The sequence below is a fragment of the Triticum aestivum genome, chromosome 7A, assembly GCF_018294505.1.
Source record: "Triticum aestivum cultivar Chinese Spring chromosome 7A, IWGSC CS RefSeq v2.1, whole genome shotgun sequence".
Classification (NCBI taxonomy): domain Eukaryota; kingdom Viridiplantae; phylum Streptophyta; class Magnoliopsida; order Poales; family Poaceae; genus Triticum; species Triticum aestivum.
This window is the reverse complement of record NC_057812.1, coordinates 9,422,085-9,432,940: the sequence shown is the minus strand read 5'-3', so window position 1 is coordinate 9,432,940 and position 10,856 is coordinate 9,422,085. Positions and strand designations below refer to the sequence as shown.

The window sequence follows — 10,856 nt, the reverse complement described above, 5'->3', positions numbered from 1 at the left end:
ACTATTAAAATTTGGATCATTTTTCAAATTATATAACATTTTTTACACATTCATGAACTTGCTTTGAATTTTCAGAACACTTTTTTAAAATTGGAACATATTTTTCATTCATAAAACTTTTAAATTCGTGATCATTTTTTAATTCATATTTATTTTCTAAAATTCCTGATTTTCTAAATTATAAATATTTTAAAACTTCAGAAAATTTTATTATGCAGTTTTCTGTTTTTAGCAAGCTCAAGAAAAATGATAAAAAAACAGCAGAGAAGCCCATATATATAGCTAGCTATCCCTATGTAGACCGGCCCATTTAGCACAGTGAAGGGAATATTTTCGAATACACACTACAAACTACGTTGGTATTTTTATTAGACAGTGAAAAGATTTCTAATATAATTTGAGCTTTCTTTAATATATGAAGAACATATTTTCGGCATATTTGAACAAATTTTTAAACTAATAGTAAAAATCAAGATTTTGAATTAAAGTTTTTAATAGGGTTTTCCATATTCATGTATACTTTTTGAAAATCTGAACATTTTTCAAACTTGTGAAAAAAATCGAACTTCTAATAATTTCAGTTTGATGAATACTGTTCTTGCAATTGGAAACATTTTTTAAGTCTTTGGACAATTTTCAAATTTAGGAGTATTTTTTAAAATCCAAGATTTTTTTCTAAATTCATGGATATTTTTGAAATTTGGAGAAATTTAGAATTCTGGAAAAAATGATATTTCTTAATATTTTTTGCATTATGGAACAGTTTTAAAAAAATCAGGAACACTTTTAAAATTTTGAATATTTTATAGATTCCCAAACAATTTTTAAAACTTTAAACAAAAAACTCGTGCAGAATTAGCCCATGACATTGGCGCCTGCGTTAGGTGTCACCTGCATTGTTTGATGCCAATAGGGGTCGAACAAGAGGTATCGCAATGGGTACCCGATTGCTCGCCCAAAACGTGGAGGTTGGGGAGTATGAGCACTCAAAGCATCTCTAGCAGATCCTGTAAAAAAACTCGTCCGCTAAAATAACCGCCAATATAGCGGACAGGGATGTTTTTTCCGCCTGGAACAAATCTGGTATAATCAGCCATCCTCTAAACTTTTTGCGGGGTCTGGCAAATTCCGGGCCGAATCCACCATATCTATGGTTTCTCTCCCTCTTTTTGCCGGTTCCTCTATCCCTCCCGCTTGTAGGCGCGAAGGAAGTTTCAACTCGCGCGCCCTTCCCCGCCGCAGCCGCCGCCGCATCTCCCAGTCGTCTCTTGTTGACCTCGGATGTCCCGCACCATCTAGTAGCTCCAGCACCCACCGCCGCACCTTCTCCACCAATTTTGGAGGCCATGGTGCCCATTTTCCCCCCGAGGGAGAGCAGCCGCTGCTGGCGCCATGGATCCGCCCTGGAGCTTGCCACGTGGCCTTGTAGTGGGCAGATCCGATTGGTTCCGACGCCGGTGAGCCTTGAAATCGGCCAACGGACAGCCGCGCGTGCCGGTCTGGCGGATTTGGGCCCGCGGTGAAGAAGGGGCTTGGCCGATTTGCTTGGGCCGGCGTCGGAGAAGAAATGGGTGGCAGCTCACTGGATTCTGGCCGGCGGAATTGCATCCGGGGAAGGTAAATTCAATGTAATTTATTGATTCAATTTTGACCAACAAGATTTAAGAAAAATTATAGGCGTGCATTCATTTTTTAGAGGGATGCTTGGAGTTCGTCGTCATCGTCTTCATTGGATGATTCTAACATAGAGGGGATGATTTTAGACGATGATGTTGACAACCTAGTGTTGTTGCATCTAGTGGACATATTTGAAAAGGCCCGAAGAGAAAGCGCCCTGAATCCATAGTTGTTCGGCTTTGCATTCTGTGCAACCGTGCTCTTGGCGACAACATGCTATGAAGGTCAACTTCGCCGAGGTGCCGACATATCCACCTCAATTGTTCCACAGGCGATATTGAATGCTAGGTCCCTTTTCGTTCGCATTGTTGAAGATTGTGAGCAAATTTACCGTTTTTCACTCGCCAAAAGATGCCACCGGTTTACTTGGGTTTAGTGCATATCAAAAAATATCGGTAGCGATGAGAGTGACTGCATATGGCATTCCCGCCGACTATACCGATGAATATCTTCGCATTAGAGAAGAATTTTCAAAGCTCCGGTTGTGGTACCACGAGGCCTCCGGTGCGGAACAGATCCTGTAAACTCACCCCATAAATGCTTTACCAGATCTGTTCCGCCGAAGGCCTCGCGGTACCGCAATTTTTGATAGGCTAAATATGCTCTCACACGGATCTTGTGAGACGGTGTGTTTTACCGGATCTGCTAAATATGCTTCATAGGGTGATCTCCCGATGTGGACGGAGGAGATAGCGTTCGTTTATTTTTCTGTTGTATCCGTGGAGAACGAAGCATCACCGGGCAGATGCAGCCCACAACAACTAAGTCGAAACACTGCCAGCTAGTTAGTATACCTTCGATTGGTATTTTATACACTATAAAGTACACTAAAAAATGTTCTTTTTTTTCAGCAGCTGCTTTATTTTCCAGTCATAGTTGTATTAGCACATGTTCATAAAGAAAAGGTCTATTAGAACATGTTGTGAAAAATCATAGCCACGCGGTTTCTAAATTGTAAAATCCAAAACATGACGCATTTATATATTTTTGTCAGTCAATGATGCCATCTTCAAATTAAACTAAGAGCCCATGTAAATGGTATAAATCGGAGAAGCCCGGAACTGAGAACATGGCACAACTTTTTTAAACTGCAACTGTCCCCACTAGTAGAAAACAGGGCTTTGGTCACAGGGCAATATTCACATTAGTCCCTGGACTAATGTGAGCATTGGTCCTGGTTCGTGCGGCTAAGGCATTAGTCCCGGTTCACCTGAGCCCTTTAGTCCCGGTTTGAGACACGAACCGAGACTAAAGGGTGCGATGCCCTTTAGTCCCAGTTTGTGTCTCAAACCGGGACTAAAGATTAGACCTTTAGTCCTGGTTTGAGACACGAACCGGGACTAAAGGGTGCGATGCCCTTTAGTCCCGGTTTGTGTCTCAAACCGGGACTAAAGGTCCCATTTTCAAACTCTACCCCCTCCCCCCTGGATCGCCTTTTTTGTTTTGAAAAAATCAAAAGAAAATGATTAAAACTTGAAAAAATAGGTAGTTATATTACTACATCTACTAGTTAGGAAAATTTAAAAACTTAAATTTGGACATGTTTTGCAAAAAATGTAGGGAAAATGTAAAACGGCTATAACTTTTGTATACGATGTCGGAAAAAAACGTATAATATATCAACATGTTTAGAACGAAAACCCGCTTCCGATTTTGACAGCCTACGGCTTGTTTGCAAATTTTTAGAATCCTCAAATTCTAAAAGGAAAAAAAGTTATGCTCAAATTTCAGTTTTTTTTTGTATTTTCGTTAAATCTGGTCAAACTATGGTCAAACTATTTATTAGTGTTACTAAATAATTATTCAAGAATATTAGTGTTACTAAATAATTATTTCAGTTTTTTTGAATTTTTGTCAAATCTGGTCAAATTGTGGTCTAACAATGGTCAAACTACTTATTCAATAAATATTAGTGTTACTAAATAATTATTTCAGTTTTTTTGAATTTTGGTCAAATTTGGTCAAACTATTTATTCAAGAATTATTAGTGTTACTAAATAATTATTGTTTTGTATAATAATAGTTTCAAACTCGAACAGTGAAATGTGTGACTTCATGCTCAAGCTAAACTCCCGAGGGTTAATAGGATTGACATCTTACTATTGTCAGGAAAACAACAAGTGCAGACTTGGAAACGAAGGAGAATAGAACCTGAAAGTTAAGCGTGCTCGGGCTGGAGTAGTGAGAGGGATGGGTGACCGGTCGGGAAGTTAGATGATTTGGAATGATGAGGGGTGATTAGAGATTTGAGGTTAAATTGAGCGGTGATGAGGGGTGGGTGATTAGAGATTAAATTATAAAATAATTCGGAAATTTGAAAATCGAGAAAAAATTTCAAAAAAAATTACCTTTAGTCCCGGTTGATGTTACCAACCGGGACTAAAGGTGGAGCTGTTGGAGCTCTAGCCAGCGGCCACGTGGAGGGGGGGGGGCTTTAGTAACGACCCTTTAGTCCCGTTTCTAAAACCGGGACAAAAGGCCCTTATGAACCGGGACTAATGACTTTTTTTCTACTAGTGCCCTATGATTCGCGACAATTGAAAGGATGGCTAGAAAAAATTCTCAGTGCAAAATGAAACTTCTTAGAAAAATATTATATCATTTGTGCCGAATGTTCATCTATTTCAACCAAAAATATCCACCTGGATTCTGAAAATAGTTAACAAAATAAGAATTTTCAAGGAAAGGTTGAAATGGTTGCAATATTTTGTGAAGTATGTTATATGATCTCAAATTAATGCTTCACTAGATTTTGAGAAGAATTTTTAGCAGTCAAGAGAAGAAGCAAACAAAGCATATATATAGGACAAAAGAACGACAATCTAAGGTCGACGTGGCATCCAACCACATTTGGACATAGGTATTTTTACGTTGAGACCTCATTCATTAGTTCTTACTAATGCCCTAGGGCTTACTACAAGTTTCCGGGCACGAAATAAATAAATAGTGGTCATAGCCATTTATAATTAACTTTTTTACTTAAGTTGTACTACAATATACACATATCCAATCAATCGGTGCAAGTTGCCTAAGAATCTGGTGGCACCTATATGGGTTGTAGCATTAGATTATGTTCTTGTCTCCTAGGGTCCTAGCCTACGAAATCATGCAGCAGCTCAGACCCCATGAGGTTCCTGTACGGTAGCACCATGTCTTCCCCCTCAGCTCCAATCATGAGCGACGATTGTTGTTGCATGATCATCGCCGGTGAAGCAAACGCCTGTTGCTGCTGGAGTCCCAAGGTAAGCGACACCACGCCGCTGCCGCTATCACTGCGCAAACTTGGGTAGCCATGGAGAAATTTCCCGCCGTCCACAACCAGGGAGGATGGGATGAAGCAGTCACCAGGGTTGTTTCTGCCGCTAAGGCGATGGCAATTTTGATCTCCTGTTATCGTAACCGTCGTGCATGCTGCCAAGTTGTTGTTGTGATGATCCGTGGGAGCAGGTTCGCCTCTGCCACTGCTAGTGCCACCGTCGTCATGTTGTATGGTTTCTTCCGCGTACATCTCCTCTATCATGGGCTTCCATAGCCTAACCCTTGCATTGATGAACCAGTTGGAAACCTAGAAAATGAACTAGGTTCTACTAGTTAAGTGTAGAGTTATCATACATTCATATTCACAACAAAAAAAATTATGAAAAAGATTAAGGTAGTTCTATGGTGCTCATGTTTGAATAACAGACCTGGCTTCTTGATAACCCGGATTGGCGCGCCAGAATGTGCTTGTCTACGTCATTCGGATACCTGTTAATTCACATAGTTCTGTTCAATTCATTTTGCCAAGTACCTTCCCTTTTATAGTTTTCAGTTGGTTTTTTTTTAAATAACAGTCGCCTAAAATTGCACTCTTTGGAGTAGGGAAACTTTAGTGAGATGGTGGCACAACTTTCGTTTATAAGTTCTATAGAGTAAGTATTTGGACATGAGGATAGTTTGATGTTGAAGATGGAGAAAGATTGTTTGGAACACACGTACGGGTGGAGGAAGTGCTCGAAGAGCCACGAGCGGAGGACGGCGACGGCGCGCTCTGGCAAGCCGCGCTGGGGCCGCCACGGACAGCTCTCAATGGCGGCACCACCACCATATTGCTGGAACGCCCTTTGCCGCCTCAGGCATTGGTCCACAACCCTTAGCCTCGGCGTGTCCCCTTTTGATGCACCCGGTGCTACCAACATGCCGTCGGCATCCCTGCTCTCCCCCATTGACTTCTTCAAAGTTCGTATCTGCCCCACGAGCGCATCCCTCAGGCACCGGAAGTGGCGTGACATGGCACGCATCGCCATCTTCGTGTACACTTGTGCTGCCCCCACGCCGGCCACAGCCTCGAATGACATCTCTGTCGCCCGCATTTTCTCACGGTATCGCCAGTAGCACCTGTCCACCTTCATAATACATGATACCAGTTGAATTCATTGATAATGAAGCTAGGATCCTTCTTAATTTAGTTTAGGATAGTTATACTCTCTTGCTGTAGCTAGCAATTATCACTACAAATGTCATCTTGATTTCTGGCATTTACACATCACTAAATGTTTAATCATGTGGGTGACACAAAAAACAACACGACTACAATTTTTTTTACCAAAAAATACATAACCAGATGCAGCTCCGTAAACAAGAATCAGGACCAGGAAATTAATTAAGGTGAGAATACATAAGTGAATTTATTAGAAGTTGCTTTGTCAATTGCATATAGCAAGATGCCTAGATAGGATGAAAAGTTGTATATAAGAGTGATGATAGAAACTTCAGAAACTGTATCTATCACTTATGCAATGTATGCCAATGTCGACATATTTATGGGATTCGCTTCGGGGAAAAGTCACCAAAGTAAGTGCTCGCAAGAAAATAACAGACTCAAAAAGTTGCATGTCAGGGTGAGAGCTAGCCATGGCTCTGTAAATTAATCATAAGACCGACCGAGTAGGCAGTAACTAACTAGTAACAAGAACAATAGTAGGCTTGTGTGTGTACCAACCTCCTCAATCATGGACAGGAGCCTGGCCTTCCTCCTCTCGAGCGCCATGTAATCCATGGAGCTCACAGACGGATTGGCGCCCCATGGGCCACATGCCGGTGACGACGCCTCCACTTCACCGTCCTGCTTCGGAGCTCGCATCATCGCGCCGCCGTTCATGGCATCACCTTCGAGGTTGCAGAACTCGCTGAGCAGCTCCCTCGCGGGGCCCAGGTACCTGGAGCTATTTAACCGGAAGGGCGGCTGCTGCATGGGCATCATGGACGGCGGCGCCACCGTGAAAGGTTGCAGCTCATGCTGGCCGACCGTGTCGTAGAGAGAGAGCGTCGACGATTGCGGCAGCCATGACCTGTCATCGGCACCTCCGAATCGCGGAGGCATGTCCTCGTGGAGTGGGGCGAAGACGCCGTGGTGGTCGAAGGCCATGGCCATGGCGGCAGGGTTAGGAGTCACCGGCGACGAGGAGGAGAAGCCGAGGAGGTGGTGGTGGGGTTCATGGGACGCCATCATCAGTATGTAGCACAGCTGTAAAAGTATGCCTGTGTGAGAGAGAGCTAACTAACTACTACTGCTTGCAAGTATATATGTATGTATATCATAGAGTATATAGCATAGCTTTTGTGTAGACATGCATGCATGAAGAGGGGAGAATTGCAAGCTAAGGGTTGAGAGAGAGACAGAGAGAGAGAGGACTGCTCTTGCTTTACATTTATGCAGGCACTTGTGTGGTCTCGGTGGATCCTAGGAATAAGTTTGTATGGATATGCATCAATATCATCTACATGCACACCGATGTGCGTGTGAATGACAGAGGGTGCATCTTAGCTTTTGCCACTTTGATGAACCTAACTACTTTCATATCATCTTGGCCATACTTATGCTCTCGTTGTTCTGGTACTGCAAGTGTACTGATAATAGTGCTGAGAAAATTATATTACGGAACTAAAATGGGGATTTTCCATGGTCCGAGCAAAGTATGGTGGTACTAGTACCATTGTACATAACATGCACATATTTTTCCACTGAATTTATTCGCTTTCTGCATCAATGGACCAGTTCTCTTGCAGCTACTTGCAGCCTCTTGTGGTCCAAACATATTGGATTGCGACACAATGTATTTTTCTCCTCATTAAGCAGTAGGTAGGTTTCTCATCCCAATTAGTGGATGTGTCGTTATGTATATATGAGCCACATAATTAAGGAAAATCTTTCAAAACATTGAAAAACCATATGTCAATTGTCAAAGGTTCCTGTAGGCTCATAAATGATATTTTACTGTATACTGAAAGGATCATATAACTAATAATACGGTGCGGATTAATGGAGCAGTCATTACTCACTCTGTCCAAAATATAAGGCATGGTGTTATATTTGACGCTAAATTTTAGAATTTCTATTAATAATATATGCGGGAGTATATGGGTTGAGCTCCCTGTAAGATTAACATCATTGTATGTGTCATGCAAAACACATTTACGTCATATATCCCTTTACTGCTTTCTAGAATATAATAATTATGTGAGAATCATAAATTTGGAATTAACCGTATCTTGAAAATTTTGGAATGTCAAATGCACCTTATATTTTGAGACGGGGTTGTAGTTTACTTTGATTATTACTTCTTAAGGACAATTGGTCATTAGTCTCAGCAAACAACCTTCTCTACGTGGAGTGGGTTAGAGCCATAGAAAATGTGCTCCAAATTTCGGTGCAGATCGGCATCAATTGGTGTCCAAAAGGAATACGAAACCAGTGGGCCTTTCATTTCACACCATGAATGCTAATAAATAAATAATGTAATAGGTCAAACGGCTATCAACATTGTACTCTAAAGTTTTGAGAAAAAATGTGTACCTTTTGTTGTGCTTTGCACAATAAAATGTAGTATTCCTTCGTTCCAAATTACATGGCTTTCCAGATTCCCGTGGTCAAAATTTATTTGAACCTGACTACATGTATATCAAGGGAACTTATTTAGATCCATTTAGATTCATACTGAATATTTTTTCATTACATATTTTTTCTTGTTTTTGTAATGACATGATTTTGTTAAGATTTTTGTTGGAGGCCGTGCCAATATCTAAGACATCATGTGTTTCGGAGAAGAGAGATTAACCTTTTGGATATGTCAGCTATACTTCTAGAACTCGTCTGCTGAACTCTTATTTACATACCCTATAACATATTGTCTATAAACGATAATAGGCGTGAACAGAATATCCCGACACGTATATATTTTTTTCGTGCAAAACAAATCCAACACAGCTTAGTCATGTAGCCACGGGTTTTCAATTTCACCTTCGTAAACCGTCTTTTTCAAAGACGTTGCTTTGCACCATTATATTAGCAATAAAATTTAGTTGTGTCTATCCAAGAATGCAGGGCCGGTCAGGCCCTGTCCCTCCTTCCAAAATGAAGTTGTTAGTAAGCTTAAGATGTTTTTGAGTTAATTCTTTTTGGCTAAGCCGTTACACAACTAATGCCCCAGAAAGATACATGATGTACTGGACTGTTAGGTCCTTCCTAGTGCTCCAAGGTGTACAGGTGCTAAGGATGCCACATATGCAAAAAAGTGATGTGGCAAAGCAATTAAATAGGAGAGAGCATTATGGCGACATCGGGAAGAAACGGTGCTAAGCACGTGAATCTATGTAAAAAGACTACCAATCAATACACGAGGGAGTTTAATTATTAAACAATTCCATGAGAGAAGCTTAGCTCCCAAAGCTAAGCACCTATGCATTGTGAAAGACTAGTTGCTAAGATTTTAAATGCACTTAACATCTCATCTAAGCGCAATGCATTGGAAGAGGCCTTAGGCTAGTCATAGTGGGAGTAACGTAGATAGTAACATGCATGCCGCATAGGCAAGAAATATGATGTGGCAAGTAATTAATAAGAAGAGATGCAAATGGAGTAACATAATATTTACCATCATATAGCGGTTTCCAATGTGAAATGAGTCTAAAAAGTAATAAATTAAGCCCTTTATGTTACCACATGTATGACACTACCCACTATGAAGGTAGTAACATAAAGTAGTAACATATGCATGTTACTAGTCTAAGTTACTCCCCACTATGACTAGCCTTAGCGGTTTTTGACCACTTGTGTTGGTTGGGGGTGGGACACATGCAACAATCAATCAATCAATTAATGGTTGTACTATGATTCGTAGGTACTGAATAGACCTGCCAATATTGATAGGGGTTATTTCCATGTGCTGAAATTTGGTGCTTAGCTCAACCGCTGCCGACGCATTACATTGTACTACCCAAATATATTGGTACCCACATACAGGACCATACTTATTAGTAGCTACATGCCTGCAACCAACATGTTTGATCCAACGTTAAACCCAATCGAAACCTTGTAGCTAACTAGAGTACAAACTAAGAAGCAAAATTATGATCAGTGATTTGGCGTGTGATTTGATCAAGGATGAATGTAGGCATGTTTTGTTTGCGTCGCTGTCACCGCTTGAGAGGCCTTAATCTACCCACGTGTGTCTTAGGCTAGGGATCATCCCCACCACATATATATCTTTGCATATGCCTTGTAATATATCTTTTCCCTCATTATTCATTAATATGGTCGACGCCTTGGGGGCATGATGTGAAGCTTCACCTGCACCTTCTCCTTGTCTTGCCTTTCCCAAGGTTTATTGATAATAACTAGCAAGGTTGATCAAGCAAAACTAATAGAGTGTTTTTTTGGAAATGGGCGTACCCCGGCCTCTACATCATAATGATGCATGCAACCATCTTATTAAAAAGTCTCGAAGTAGCACATAGTCTCGAAGATAACCTGCAAAAAAGGATAGTGTTTTGTCTGTTAAAAATCATCTCATTTCTACAATTCCATATAGCCCAAAGAAGCGCACATATTCCGATCCGAATACGAGCCGCAGTAATATACTCAACCCCAGCTAACCACGTCTCAAACAACGATTCAATGTCAACTAGAGGATTAATGTTAAGGGCTATATGGATCATTCTCCAAAGCAATTTGGCGAGTGGGCACTCAAGGAATAGATGTTGTATTGTTTCATCATGATCACCAAAATAACAACGTGAACTACCTACCCATCGCCGCTTTATTAAGTTATCCTTGATGAGGATTACTTGCTTGTGAACAAACCGCATAAATATTTTAATATGCAAGGGCACCTTAACCTTCCAAATATGTAACGATCTCG

At 40.9% G+C, this 10,856-nt stretch overlaps 1 protein-coding gene across 1 annotated transcript; it reads right to left on the bottom strand.

Annotated features, from left to right (window-relative positions):
- Positions 1–4,613: 4,613 nt before the first annotated feature.
- On the bottom strand, positions 4,614–7,340 carry LOC123150979 (homeobox protein BEL1 homolog). The gene is made up of 4 exons (XM_044570775.1): positions 6,659–7,340; positions 5,656–6,062; positions 5,364–5,424; positions 4,614–5,242 (listed from the first exon to the last, which is right to left on the bottom strand). The coding sequence occupies exons 1-4, from the start codon at positions 7,166–7,168 to the stop codon at positions 4,769–4,771; spliced, it is 1,452 nt and encodes a 483-aa protein (XP_044426710.1). The 5' UTR covers positions 7,169–7,340; the 3' UTR covers positions 4,614–4,768.
- Positions 7,341–10,856: the final 3,516 nt, after the last annotated feature.

What these genes read in the sequence shown, in the direction of transcription:
- LOC123150979 (XM_044570775.1), bottom strand. Translation starts at nt 7,168, where the DNA reads ATGATGGCGTCCCATGAACCCCACCACCACCTCCTCGGCTTCTCCTCC. An exon ending in TTCGAGCACTTCCTCCACCC is followed by an intron (nt 5,425 to 5,655) that starts GTACGTGTGTTC and finishes GTGAATTAACAG; the next exon opens with GTATCCGAATGACGTAGACA. An exon ending in CCGGGTTATCAAGAAGCCAG is followed by an intron (nt 5,243 to 5,363) that starts GTCTGTTATTCA and finishes TTCATTTTCTAG; the next exon opens with GTTTCCAACTGGTTCATCAA.